Here is a 15245-nt window from a genome sequence, read left to right as displayed (position 1 = left end):
TTCTTTCTTTCTTTCTTTCCTTCCTTCCTTCCTTCCTTCCTTCCTTCCTTCCTCTTTTCTTTTCTTTTCTTTTCTTTTCTTTCTTTTCTTTCTTTCTTTCTTTCTTTCTTTCTTTTTATTCGAGGCAGGGTTTCTCTGTGTAGTCCTGGCTGTCCTGGAACTCACTTTGTAAACCAGGCTGGCCTTGAATTTAGAAATCTGCCTGCCTCTGCCTCCCAAGTGCTGGGATTAAAGGTGTATGCCACCACCGCCTGGCTCAGCCTGCTTTCTTATAGAACCCAGAACCACCAGCTTCAGGATAGCACAACCCACAATGGGCTGGCCCTCCTTCATCAATCATTGATTTTAAAAAATGTCTTACAGCTGGATCTCATGGAGGTATTTTCTCAGCTGAGGTTCCCTCCTTTCAGATAGCTCTAGCTTGTGTCAAGCTGACAAAGGACTGGCCAACATGGAGCCCATGACTTATTTATGCTTTAATCTAAACTCCTTATGAACTGAAGTTAGTCAATAAGTGTTTCCCTTTTAACTTTAAACCTGACAGAGAGGAGACAGACTCATGGTTAGTTACCCAGTTGGCTAGGAGCCTATGTCTGCAGCAGAAAGAGCATATTTGATATCCAATGAGACAGCTAGAACAGGGGTAGCCAAGGGCCCAGGCTGGGAGTTAGGTGGCCAGAGTGAGAGCCCAGACAAGACTACTTCAGCCACTACCTCCTCCAACAGGGACAGGAAAGCCTTAACCCCTCTCATACCTTTTCCTCTCTAGTCTGTCAACACTAGCTCCCAGTTGGCTAAAAGAAATAATCCCTAGGAAGTGAAGCCTGGTGAATGTTGTAAATCTCTTCCCACCAGCCACCCAGTAGGCAGGGGAAAAAAACAAAAACAAAACAAAACTAAGAAACAGCATTCTGTGGAGTGTTATGTTGATGGAATTGTTTTCTTGCAGGTTGTCCTGCTTCCTGGTGTTACACAGGCCTTAGGCCAGGTGTGCAAGCAAGGCTCCTGCCTTGGGTCATGGTGTTTCGTCACAGCAGTAGAAATCCTAACTAACTAGGGCGGGCCCTCCAGCGATGGTGATTAAGGCTCCTATGTGCAGCGTTGCTCAAAAACATTTCCCTGATTGCATCTGTGCCCAAATCTAACATAGGAACAGGCTCTCATAGTCATCTAAAATGACACATGGCCCAAGATAGGGAACACACAGAGTATCTTCTAGGATCTGTGAGCTCACGTGGCAGTGTGGCGGTTTTACTAAAGATGACCCCGCAGGCTCCCAGAGAGAGGCAGGATTCTGAGGTATGGCTGTGGTGGTAAAAGCCTTTGAGGTCTCAGAAGCTCAAGTCAAATCTAGTTCACGGACTCTTCCTACTGCCTGTGGATGCAGATGTAACCTCTCAGCTACGTCTCTAGCACCATGGCTGCCTGCACACCGCCGTGCTTCCTCCCGCCATGGCAGTATGCACTGAACTTCTGAACTATACCCAAGCCCCAACTGAACTTTCTCCTTTGTAAGAGCTGCCATGATCATGGTGTCTCTTCACAGCAATAAAACATTAACTACACAAGGTCCTAGAGATGGGGAGGGTTGTTCCAGAAGTCTCTGACAGGGTGCGTCAGTGCTCCCGCAGTGGACCAAGATACTAAAACTCTTTTTTTTTTTTTTTTATAGAAAGCAACATGTTTATTCATCTCATCGTCTCATAATAATAAAAGAGATTAAATCCACTGTTCTCAAACTTTCTAGAAAGAAAATAGTAGCCGGGCATGGTGGTGCACGCCTTTAGTCCCAGCACTTGGGAGGCAGAGGCAGGTGGATTTCTGAGTTCGAGGCCAGCCTGGTCTACAAAGTGAGTTCCAGGACAGCCAGGGCAACACAGAGAAACCCTGTCTCAAAAAAAAAACAAAAACAAAAAACAAAAACCAACAACCAACAACAACAACAAAAAAGAAAATAGTAGACAAGCACTGTTAAATGGGCAAATACTATAAGTTACCAAAGGCAGAAACAAGGACAGAGCTACCTTCATGATGCAGAGGGGACAGGGAGCTGGAAACATCTCATGATTTAGTGCTGTGATGCTAAATCAGAGAGATTCAAAGAAAAGTAATACCTCAAAATCTAAAAGAAAAACCAGCACATTTTCTAGGCCATCATAACAATATACTCAAAAGCAAAGCTTTTCCTGGGAATGGTTTAACATTTGTTAGTTACCTTATGATGCTGAAACTCTTATGCAGAGATGCTTTTCCCCGGAGATGTTACTGCACTGGGGTGTTCAGCCGAAAGCTCTTGCAATTTATTCCACATAAAATAGAATGCTAAGGGACTGGAAAGATGGCTCAGTGGTTAAGAACACTGACTGCTCTTCCAGAGGTCCTGAGTTCAATTCCCACCAGCCACATTTGGCTCACAACCATCTGTAATGGGATCCAATGCCCTCTTCTGGTGTGTCTGAAGAGAGCAACAGTGTGCTCATATACATAAAATAAGTAATTAAAAAAAATAGAATGGTAAGGTCTGGGGAGATGGTTCAGTCTATAGGGTGCTTGCAACTCAAGCAAGGACCTGAATTCCATCCCTAGCACCCTTGTAAAAGCCAGGCTCAGTGGTGAGTGCCTAGTCTCAATGCTGGGGATATAAAATTGGGGGAGCCCTGGGGATCACTGAACAGATAGTCTAGTCAATAATAGAGCTCCAGGTACACACACACACACACACACACACACACACACACACGCTAGGATGGTACCTTTATGTCACATTTCATGGCAACCTGCAGTTCTGCCCACATGAAGAGACCTCGGCATCTTCCTCTCATCAGCTTTGGAAGGGAGAAAAGAAAAAGACAGGGAGCTACCCTCTCTGCCGGCTGCCCAAGCCAGCTCTCATCTCAAAGCCTTAGGCATACAATCTTCCTCAAGAAGCTAAGGAGATCAGCCCCAAAGCACAGCAGGGAATCCAGCGAAGACTGCCTCTCTCTCTCTCTCTCTCCATTCATAATAGCACTGCAGCATTTTAAGTCAGCTCCATGTCTGGGGACCTAATTCTTGTGCCTCCTTATCTCTTTGACAGCCCTTCCCTTCTTTGAACTATTCTGACTTTCTGATTCCCTTCATGGTGGTGACTCCTTCTTATGGTCAGTAACGGGATGAACTCCAGTTGGCTTCTCAGATGCCTCCTAACGCCTAGACCATCACTTGCTATCTGCCCTTGCAGGTTCTAGGGTCTGAATTCCATCCATTGTCCTCTCCAGAGTCCTGAAAGGCTTAGCAAACTCACCTGTTTCACGCAGCATCGTCCACTTCTCGCCAGCTGAAAATAACAAACCTCACTTCTACACCACCTGTTCAGGACCAGAGCTCCTTGGACCTACGCCTAGCCCCCAAACTCAACCATATTGACAGTATTTCCTTTTCATGCCTTCACTTTCTAAGAAACATTTCGAGATCCCTGGTTAGGCATTTGGGACACAGTGGAAAACATTTACACCTGTCCAAACTGTTCCAGGGAAGCAAGCGAGATATCAGTTTTACAGACGGACAGCCTGGCACTCAAGAGGGCAAGACCCTTGTAGGATTAGGAAAGTCTATCTTAGTTCACTCATTTATACTCCCTATAAATATGATTTTAAGGAACCCCAAATCTGAGCAGGTGCCTACTGGGTACACAAAAGAGAGACTGGGATAAACAAACAAACAAACAAACAAAAAAAAAAACCAGAAAGCCAGGTGTCCTGAAGGACAGAAGGACTTCTGTGGTCTGTATATGCTTTGAATTTGCTCAAGGCCACAGGTTGAATGTGGTGGTCAGTACCTGCTGGCACCTTTCTTGGTTCTTCTTCTAAAGGATGCCCTGGCACTCAGTAAGTTGTTCGTATTTTCTAAGGCTGGAATGAACCCAGGGGAAATAAAGGAAGGAAGCCAGGGTAGCTGAGGATTGGAGTCTGATCAAGTCTGGCCACTTGATACTGGCCAGAGGCGGCAGTGATAAATACAGTCAGGTCCACAAAGAAATAGCACGCTTGTATGTGCATGCACACAACCACAGCCACAGCCACACCCACACCCACACCCACACTCACACCATAGCCACACCCACAGCCACACATCCAAAGCCTGGGAAACATTCCATTTTGAATGCTTAGTAAAACCCTAACACTTGGAAATTTGCAAATGTTAAAACAGACTTGAAGGCCAAAGAACAAAGTGATTTGTGTTTGGTTCTTCTTTAATGAAAAACACGTGTTCAGCTGGCTTCGTGAGGAAAAACAAAAGAAGAGTTCACAATTTCAAACCATCACCTTAGATTTGATAAACTTAGACTGGGGGCCGATGGGGGTATGGCAGCCCTTATTTACTTATTTACTTATTTTGTACTTATTCATTTTCAGTTACATAAGATTGAAACCTACAGAGACTCTCATTTTCCAGAATAGAGGAAGCAAATATTTAGCATCTATATCTCAAAGGCAAGCAGACCTCCCTCCCCACTCCCCTCCCTCTCTCCACCCACCCCCAAAAAGTTGAGATTGACTACAGAGTCCCTCCCACCCAGAGAAATGTCGTGCCATTATATCATTCTCTTAAAGAGCCTCATCACCAGGGTCATTCAGAGAAACAGACCTTGTGGCAGAAAGAAACATGAGGGACCACCTTACTCACTTCTCTCAGGAAAAGTGTTATCAAAGGTCCCTGGCAAAAACTGTATACCAGTGCCTTCAAATGAATGGGGGGGGGGGGGGCGCTGTGCAGGTTTCATTTCTGTGAAAGTCATAAAAGTGCTTGACAGAGATCAACTTAGATGAGAAAGTCACTGTGGCCTCCCTTCCCCCAGCCTGGAACCTGCTTGCTCAAGGGTGGAGCTACCGGCTCATTCGTCCTGCCACGCCTACTGCTGGAACCTGCCTTTGCTGCCTGGAGGCACACACGTGTTCGTCCTGCTACTGGACCCTGAGTTACTTGGCGGGAAGTTGGGTTCCCTCCCCCTTCCTTTATAACTGAGTGTCTGAAAATAGTAAAATTGAGCCTTGATCAGAATGTTCGTTGTCTTGGCTCCATTGTTTCTTCCGCCCCGTCTAGATTCCTCTCTTTTCAGTTCGAACTGCCATTCTCAGTTGAACCGTTCGTGTTGTGGACTGCGGGCAGGCCGCAACAAGTCACCACAGCCCCTCACTGCAAAGAAGTCACACTGACAGAGCTTCAAGTAGCTGGTCATGTGACATCCACAGTATGAGCAGAGACAAATGAACATATGTATGCTCACTTGCTTGTGCTCGGCTTGGTTTCTTCACTCTTATACAGTTCAGCACCCCGAGCCTAGGCAATGGTGCTGCCCACAGTGGGCTGGATCTTCCCATATCAAATAAGACAATCCCCAAAAGACACGGCCACGAGCACAACCCAGTGTAGACAATTCCTCATTGAGATTCTCTTCTCAGGTGGTTCCATGTGTGTCAAGTTGACAATTAATGCTGACTGATATCACACAAGGCTCATCATTGGCTTGAATACACATAACAGATCCATCTATGAAGAGAAGGAGGTGGGAAAGATCCAGAACATAGGTGCTAGGGAAATTCTATTTCCTTGGTTTTGGGGGAGTCTCTCATCTCTCTGTTTCCTATAAATGGGGATTCTGAAGTGTGGACACTGTGCCCCTTCTTAGAATTGGGAACAAAACACCCAGGGAAGGAGTTACAGAGACAAAGTTCGTAGCTGTGATGAAAGGATGGACCATTTAGAGACTGCCGTATCCAGGGATCCATCCCATAATCAGCTTCTAAACGCTGACACCATTGCATACACTAGCAAGATTTTGCTGAAAGGACCCAAATATAGCTGTCTCTTGTGAGACGATGCCGGGGCCTAGCAAACACAGGAGTGGATGCTCACAGTCAGCTATTGGATGTATCACAGGGCTCCCAATGGAGAAGCTAGAGAAAATACCCAAGGAGCTAAAGGGATCTGCAACCCTATTGTTGGAACAACATGATGTACTAACCAGAACCCCGGAGCTCTTGTCTCTAGCTGCATATGTATCGAAAGATGGCCTAGTCGGCCATCACTGGAAAGAGAGGCCCATTGGACTTGCAAACTTTATATGCCCCAATATAGGGGAATGCCAGGGCCAAAAGAATGGGAATGGGTGGGTAGGGAAGTGGGGGGTGCTATGGGGGACTTTTGGGATAGCATTGGAAATGTAATTGAGGAAAATATGTAATAAAAATATTAAAAATTAAAAAAAATAAAATAAAATAAATGGGGATTCTGTTCGCTAATCAGCAGAAGGGCAAGAACAGAACTAATGTGTTAGAGATTTACAGACTGGCCACACTCCTATGTGTTCTCTTTGAACTAGCTGCATAAGGGTTTGTCCTTATGTAGGCCCTATTAGCCCTGGAGAAAAGCTGAGGTTATCTCACTGGGCAGGTATGGGCGCCCCATTTTGGTTGCTCCAACTCTGCCATAACCAAATCATTGAAGCCTGGAGCCTACTTCTGGACTGGTTGTGAGCTGAAGACTAAACAGGATTATGCTTTGGGGACTGTGCTGGCTAGTTGGTTTTGTCAACTAGTCACAATCTAGAGTCACCAGGGAAGAACCATTCGATGAAGGATTGGCCCAGAGCAGGTTGGCCAGGGGCATATCTGTGGATGATTCTTCTGATTGCATTTACTGATATAGAAAGACCCAGCTACAAGTGCATGGCATCGTCCTCTGGGTTTTGGTCCTCTCTCTCTCTCTCTCTCTCTCTCTCTCTCTCTCTTTCTTTCTATCCCTCCCTCCCTCTCTCCCTCCCTCTCTCCTTTCCTCCCTCCACCCCCTTCCCTTCCCTCTCTTTCTCCCTCTCCCTTTCCCTCTGCCCTTGACTGCAGGTGCAATATGACCAGCTCCCTTGAGCTCCTACTGCTGTGAGATCCCCACTATGATGACTGTAACCTGGAACAAACCATCAGAAATAAACCATCACACACACACACAATTTGCTTTTGATCAGGGTTTGTTACCATAGCAACTGGACAGGAAACTAAGGCAGGTACTCTCAATGATGATGCTCTAGTTTCCCTGAAGAACAACTAGGAGGAGGCCCGGACCAGCAGTGTGGAGACACAGAGAGTATACAGTTAAGTATACATGGATACACACTTACGGTTTTGTCTTTCCCAGCTTCCAGCAGAGCATCCAAGCAGCTAACCTCTCTCACAGGCATTGGCTCAAAAGTCATTTTCTCAATCCAGCTGATGGCAGCAGCTATGGAGTGCTCAGTCACAAGGATGGCATACTCCTGCCATTTCACCGGCTCTGTGGAAACCCTGAAAGGGATCATGGTCATCAGACAGTGATTAACGCCACCATGGGAGTGCTGGCCTTCAGTGTCAACCAGAAGTCACCTGGGAGAGAAGGGAAACCAAGCTGCCAGTTCTTCGAGAGTCATCGAGAAAACGTGTGAGCCAGTGCAAACCTAATGTCAAAGCACCATGACCTCCCACAGGCATGGTGACCAGGAAACATAGTTGGAGTGGCATGGGTCAGACAAAAAGGTACAAGTGTTAACTAGTGCTTTAAAAACATTAAGAGAGGGGCTGAGAGAATTCTGGATTGGATGGAGGAGGAGAGGAAGCAGGAGAGGGTTAGGTTCTTTTTGACAGGGACAGCATGTGACAGGGACAGCATGTGACAGGGACAGCATGTGACAGGGACAGCATGTGACAGGGATAGCATGTGACAGGGATAGCATGTGACAGGGATAGCATGAGGACAAGATGTAGCTATGAGTGTCTCCTGGTTTCAATGGTCGATCCATCAGGATTCGCCACCAGAGGATTTAGATTTAATAAGGTTTTATGTGGACTCAAGGGCAGGAATTGAAAGAAACTGCTGGCAGGCTCTGAGGTCCCCTGCTGTGGGAAGTACAGGCTGCTCTGAGTCAGAGAGCTGTACCATGGAAGTTGCCTACTTCTTGGGGCAGAGATTGATTGAACTGTGAATTTATAAAATTGGGATTATTTGCTTTTAGATTTATTTATATACAGATTTTATTTATATACAGATTCTGTCTGAATAACGTGGGGAATTTCTCCTACAGTTTGGAACTAGGATTGGGAAAATTAGTCACTGACTTGAAGTAGATAGGGCAGTGAGCGGGTATTAATAAAATAAATGTCTGTGGCTCCAGGCAGAGAGCAGAACGGATAGGTGGTACAAGGATACATTGCTCTAATACATCTTAACAGGATACTCAAATTCTGTCTAACGTGGGCTCCACGGGAATTCTTGGTTATTATGCTGCCTGGCAAAATATGAAAGACCTAAGAATAGGCACATACAGTATTTTAGTTTACTTCATGTGTTTTAGATTGTTTTAACTTTCAAAATGGGTGTGATGTTAAGTTTTGTGGTTATGTTATTCCTCTGGGAGAGAGGTCAAAAAATGTTTTTTCTGGTTCCTGGCTCAAGGGTATGCTGATTTGGGAGAAAGGTTTTGTCTTTGCAATTTTAGAAAAGGTGATTGGTGTCTCTCCACCTTCCAGAGTAATATGGATCAGATTTGATAGAAGACCCCCTGAAGAAATAGATTCCACAAAATCAAACGAAAACATTATCTTGATGATACTAAGATTTTGTTTTGAAATTTGTACATTACAGAATATACTGCCTTGATGAGTCTCCGCTTGAACTTCAGATGTCTTAGACTTTCAGACGCAAACACACACGTGTGCATCCACACAGGATTGTGCAAGACACAGACATCAGAGACTAAATCAATCATTAGTGTGGCCTTCTTAAGGCCAACCAACTCTCCTATTTTCCCTACCCCCTTCCCCACCCCACCCCCCCCCTTCAAAATATCTCAATGCCCATATTCAGCTTGAAGAAATAGTCACCAACCCAGTTCCCTGGGCTCTGGGGCTAGAGGGGCTTATTATAGGTTGTCTTTCTAGGGAATATGGAAATGGTCATAATTAGAACAAGAAAGAATAGCTAGAATTGGTTGCATAGCCATAATCTCACTTGGTAGTGTTGTAACCACTGAATTACTGATACTAGAGAGACGTCAGTGTTGTGTACAGACAGTTTGCCTCTGCATTCCCAGACAGAGGCTCCCATCCTCCCTCCTACCGCAGCAAGCACAATATGCAGACAGCTGGTTTCTGTACTGCGTCCTCCTGCAGCAGCCAGAGGCTCCCTTCCCCTCCCCTAGCATTAGAATGGCTCTACCCATAAAATTCACCCCCCCACCCCACCCACCCCACCCACCCCACCCACCCCCGTGTCTCAAAAAACCCAACACTCCTGCTGATAAGCAGCAAAACTCCAGGTGCCTGTCCTTGAGACCTTAGAGAAATAACTAGCTTAAGGGAAACCGTGGAAAAAAAAGGAATCAGAGGTCAGATCACAGATAGTTACGACTGGGCCTGGCTGTAAAATTAGTCCTTGAACAGACACCCATTAACCCCCCTCCCACTTCAGTACTATCCCATCCTCTACTCCCCTTTTCTGTGAATATTCACTCTATTCCTAACTATATTGTATATAAACCCAATGTTCTCTGGACTCAGGGTTGCTTGCCAGCATTCACACAGTGAGTGCTAGGTGGACAAACTGAGTTCAAACTTGAAACAATAGAAGACTCTTTTTCAAGTTGCAGTGGACTTCGAAACTTTTGGACTCATCTGGGTTTCCTATGGATTCAGGGCACAACAGTAGAAATCTTTTTAATTGTTACTAAGTTGAAGTCATAGTTTCTTATTTTGGTACAGAAATTATTTTGATGCAAAATCAAGGTTTCATTGGTATACATTACTTCTATTGGTACTAAAAATTTTAAAGTACAGGGTTTAAACCCAGTCCTTCTATTACTGTTATTATAAACTGACCTGAGATGATTATGAAAGAACCTAGTGGGGAAACCCCCACTCAACTCCCGATTCGGTGTGCACCCAAGAATTAGGAACAGAACAGAACGCCTTGATGTAAAAACATGAGGTAGTTTTAATGGTGGAGCTCTGGGTCGAAACATGTCTCAACGCAGGAGACAGTGGGTTCGACCACGAGGCTTGGAAGCTAGGGGTTTTTATAGAAAAAGGGCTGGGGCTGGGGGAGGAATTGGCGTGGTTTCACATGATTGGTCCATTTAAACATCAGCAGACTGTACATGCAGATAACATGTAACTTAGGTCAGAAGGGCAGGAGATAGGGAGACGCGGGGCCAGTCTGGCATGTCATTCTCTTTACCTTTATGGCCAAGCAGCCTCAGGAATGTCTTAACGACAGACCTGCCCGGGCATGTCCTGGCCTGTTCTGCTATGTTCTCAGCCCCAGGTTTCAAAGCTCACAAACAACTCTTTGGGCTATTTGACATACATTACATGAATCACCGGTCTCAAGTTTTATTTTCTTTCAATTAAGCCTGTGAGTTAAAGACCAAATAGCAAATTCATGGCTCTGAGTTTATCATTTGGGTGTTTTCAGAGATTTTAATTAGAAATAGCTGAGAGTAGGGGCTGGTGAGATGGCTCAGCGGTTAAGAGCACTGACTGCTCTTCTGAAGGTCCTGAGTTCAATTCCCAGCAACCACATGGTGGCTCACAACCATCTATAACGGGATCTGGTGCCCTCTTCTGGAGTGTCTGAAGACAGCTACAGTGTATTCACATGTAATAAATAAATAAATCTAAAAAAGAAAGAAAGAAAAGAAAAGAAGTAGCTGAGAGTAGTTAACGGAGAACATTCCAGATGACTTCACATAGAGAGTTGGTTCTCAAAAACATCAGAAATCCACAGAATGTGACATTTAATGTTACTCATTCACTTGTTGAGACAAATCTGCTCCTAACAGCTTCCCATTTGTGGATTCCAAAAAGCAACTGAGTCTGTACATTTGTGGCTAGGTGGCCACTGGGCAGACAATTACCAATCTCTCCTGCAGACCTGTACTGTTCTTGAAAGGACACAACTTACAGGTTAGGACAGCTTAGTCCTGCTGAGACAGAATAGGCTAGTCCTTAATATTCCTGTTATCTCTAAGGTCTGTCAGATGATCCTGGGCCAGAAGGCCGAAGACATGCTCCATCTTCCTGACTTACTGGGGCTGGATAGGTAGGCATATGTTGGTCATTCTCAGATTTCTGACAGGGTTGAAAAACTACTTATAGTCTCATAGCCAACCCAGGCTGTTTACTGTGAGAGAACAGACTTGAGAAGATGGTTTTCAGACGGCACACAATCTAAACCCAGGCCATCAGTCAGGATAGAATCATAAGTCTATAACTTAGGGTAGATGACAACGTGCCATCTTCATGACTTAAATGATGGGCTGGGTGTTAGGTCTGTCTTATACTTTATGAATTACAAAATGATAATAGTTGTGTACTATTTATATTTGAGAGAAAGGTTTTGTTTTTTATTAGAAGGAGGAAGTGTTGTGGATGGGCCTGGTGCTGTTTGTATTTTGATGCTAATTCCATTCTCCTGGGAGGGGTTTCAGACAAGGAGTGAGCCACTACTCAGGTGACTTCTTGGAACCAATCCCCTAATGAATAAAGGAGCCAATCTCTAAAAAAAGAGAAGGGGGTGAGAAGAGGGTGAGTTAGTAAAATGCCTGCTGCCCAAACCTGAGGACCCAAGTTTGGATCTCTGGTACCCACATAAAAAAGGCAACCTCATCAGCATAACTGAAATCCCAAATGTGGGGAGGTAGAGTCAGGAGCATCTCCAGGGCCTGCTGGCCATCCAATCTAACCAACCAGAGAGCTCCAGGTTCCGTGAAAGACATTCTCAAAGAGGGAAAAAATAAAGTGGAGAGTGATTAAGGAAGACATCTCTAGCCACCACACACACACATCCACAAAGGACTGTGTAAGCATCCATGAACAAATACTAGGAGAAACTATTTTCATTAACAGAATTATTATTATTACTATTACTATTATTATTTGTTTTTTTGAGACAGGGTTTCTCTGTATAGCCCTGGCTGTCCTGGAACTCCCTTTGTAGACCAGGCTAGCCTCAAACTCAGAAATCCTCCTGCCTCTGCCTCCTGAGTGCTGGGATTAAAGGCGTGTGCCACCACACCCGGCTCTTAACAGAATTATTAAACTCTCTTCTATCAGTAGTGTGGAGGGCCTTTTGGGGTGCTGCTTGGCAGGAGTCTGACATTGGCCAAGGACAAGGAAGTGGGCTTCAGACAGGAATCTGGCACTGGCCATGACAGGGACGTAAGCTCAGGCAGGAATATGGCATTAGGGAATGATAAGGAAGTTTCAGCAAGAATCTAACTTTAAGCTGTAATAGGGAAGTAGGGTAAGGCAGGAATTTTAGTCTTAGGGTGCAACAAAAGAAGTAGGCTTCAGGCAAGATTTTGGGCTTGGACAAGGAAGTGGGCTCAAGTATTTTGGTCATTATGACAAGCCCTTTTAAATAACTGTCACGTGAGTAATCACGGTGCTTTGCCCACTGCCTTGTTAGTTCCTTATTGTACTGCTTGCCCTTAATACTTGCATGTAATTAAAATGGTATAAAAAGCAGATTGGAAAAATTAAATTTGCCTTCAGTCTCAGAATTGACTGGGGTCATCCTACAATGTTATCTGTCTTTTTTCTTTTTAATCCTCGCTCCCGGGGCTGGAGAACCTGTTGACTGACTGAGCGGGCTTGGTCACAATAGCGAATTTATAATAACCTACAGTATTACAGCTTACAGGTTGGTAGCAATTCACTATTTTAAAATTTATTCTTAGTAATATTGTTTTCATTGTCATTTCAGCTATCCTTCCTGGGTCAAAAATAGTACTGTTTTGGTTCAGCCGATTGTGTTTTAAAATCCTGAGAACATTTGTTTAAACTGTTTATTTTAGAAATGACTGAAGGGCGCCCTTGCCTCAAAAAAGAGGAACCATCCGAATCTAGTGTGTTTACAGAGTCAACCAAATTGGCTTGACTGTCGCTAATGCTCCGATGCCACAGGGCTTGCTGGCTCGGACGTGTGTCCCCTTGGTGGGGCCTCTCTGGATAGAGGGGTCTGACTGAGTGGCACATATGCTATAATAAACAATCCAAGAAAGCAAAGGCTTTGTGTGCATCAAAGCCCGGTGCCTTCAGTATCATGTCTCTGTCAACCCCACCCACAAAGGTGTCCCCTATTTAGATAAAAGTGCATTATTCAGTTGAGAAAAACTCAATTAGGTGCACTTCCCTCCACCCACTCATCCAGATGTTTCCCGTCAAGGAGGCTCAACCGCCGATGTGGCTGAGAAGTCAGCACTGAAACCCACATTCCTGTGGTGCCAGGAATCCATAAATAATCAATCATAAAACTCTACATGAAATTCTAGAACGGTAACCACCTGTTGTTCTGATTAAAGGGTTTAAACTCATGGGAGAGGTCAGCGTGTGTCACAAACTCAGTCTGGCAAAGACAGCAAAAATTGTGGCCTTTAATCTCAATATCCAAACTAAAACAAGACTTACAGCTCAACACACACACACATACAGGTTGGTAGAATTCATAGTCTCGTTTTAACCTGCCAGTAGATTGAAGAAAAGTTAAGTTTCTAAATCTCTCTTAACACGAAACCTGAGGTGTCCTGAGAAGTGCAGATAAAAGTTCCCTGAGATGAATAATAAATGCATCGTGGGTTTTCTGCTGAAATTATACATTCTATGGAATTATGATAATCCTCCTCCCTTGCCATCAGGCTAACTGTGTTAGCTCTGCTACTTAACTCGGAAGATGTGATCCGCAGAGACAAATATTTTCACTGGGAACTCACCATATCATGTTGAACCTGGTGATGAGAGCCACCTGCTCCTGGAGGACCATATTCAGAGCATCCCGACACAGATTAAGCTCCTCCATCAGAACATCACCGAAATCCAGCACTATGGTGACTCTCTGTTCCAAGATAACACCAAAAATCTGCCGGCTTCCGCTGGTGAGCCAGTCCATCCGCTGCTTGTAGCTCTCCACGGCTTGTGTTAAGTAATCCACAAACTGGTAGATCAGCTCTGTCTTTGCTGTCAGCTGAATGAAAATAAGGATGAAAAGTTAAAAAGAATGAAACAGTAGCAAAATAGGCAGTTGGGACCTCAGTTCCAGTGATACCGCTGGAGCCACAAACTAGAAGGGATTCCACAGGTGCCCTTCAAACACCACAGGAACCAGGAAAGAGATTTCAGCCTCAGAAAGAGAATGAGATTTCTTCAAACTGCAGCACTCAAAATAAAATAAAATAGCGTCTAGGTTATATCTTATTTTATAATATATATAGAACACCAGAAAATGGCCAGGGGCACTTTTAAGAAATTGAGTAAAAGAAGGAAAAACTAGCCAAGACAGATTTATTTTTTAAAGTCCCACTGAAAAGTTTTCCTATGTAAGAAGACACTACAAATTATTTGTTCAAAGGTCTCCAGTTCCTTGCAAGGACAACAGCTCTGGCTCATCCTGGTGACTGTAACCTTTGTCACTCTGCCCTCTCCCCTACGCCAACCTCCCCTGTGCCTGGGTCACCCAGTTACTCATAGTCGCCACTGATACTTTTGGGGACATTCCTAAAGGTGACAAAGACTTATGGGCAACTTCTTGTTATGTACACATCCTTTAAGCACACCTGGCACAATCGAAAGGCCTTTTAGAATGCAAAGAGGTAGACAGCAGACAAGAAGAACGAAAAAGTCGTGTCGTCTATATTCTTGTCTACTCCTCAAAGGCCAGCACCATTTCTCTGTAGCACCGGGGCGCCAGGGATGGAACCTGGGACTTTGCGCATGCTCAACACGTGCTTGTCCACTGAGCCGTGCCCCAGCCCCTGCCATACCTCATGGCTTCTCTTAAGACCTCAGTTTTCAGGGCCCTTGGCTTGAAACTGTGTTGTGCGGCTTTTTTCCCAATGATGCAATTGCCATTGAGTCCCTCGTGCCCTTTTGAGTAAACCCTATAAACTCTGGTTCCAGGGGCTAGATTCAGACAGACCCTTTCTGGGGTTGAGCAGGTGGTTGTTCCCATTCCTGTAGACCTAGGAAAAGTCACAGAAAAATCTCAGGGGATGTGGCAGTGGGTTTATGTGGGCAAAGACACCTCTGCTCTGTGGTGATTTTAATGTGGACCTGTTTAAAACAGCTCTAGTTCATCAAACCCAGAGGTCCAATTTTAAATTATTAAAAACAGTCAGCCCTCAGCCGGGCGTGGTGGCGCACGCCTTTAATCCCAGCACTCGGGAGGCAGGCGGATTTCTGAGTTCG

At 44.8% G+C, this 15245-nt stretch overlaps 1 protein-coding gene across 6 annotated transcripts in view; it reads right to left on the bottom strand.

Annotated features, from left to right (window-relative positions):
• Vwa3b (von Willebrand factor A domain containing 3B) overlaps positions 1-15245 on the bottom strand; it is a 163279-nt gene that overhangs the window by 134039 nt on the left and 13995 nt on the right. For all 6 annotated transcript variants that reach the window (XR_015046881.1, XR_015046877.1, XR_015046880.1 and 3 more), the window contains exons 4-5: positions 13775-14025; positions 7154-7316 (exon numbers count right to left, since the gene is read on the bottom strand). Coding sequence is in view for 2 of the 6 variants with exons in the window: in XM_085836386.1 (XP_085692512.1) it covers positions 7154-7316; positions 13775-14025 (414 nt within the window). In the remaining 4 variants the exon portion in view is untranslated. The remainder of the gene's footprint in view (positions 1-7153; positions 7317-13774; positions 14026-15245) is intronic.

The sequence above is a fragment of the Mus caroli genome, unplaced genomic scaffold, assembly GCF_978045245.1.
Source record: "Mus caroli unplaced genomic scaffold, Mus_caroli_1 scaffold_1, whole genome shotgun sequence".
NCBI classification, from domain to species: domain Eukaryota; kingdom Metazoa; phylum Chordata; class Mammalia; order Rodentia; family Muridae; genus Mus; species Mus caroli.
The sequence above is the reverse complement of the archived record's forward strand: the minus strand, read 5'-3'. Positions and strand labels throughout refer to the sequence as shown.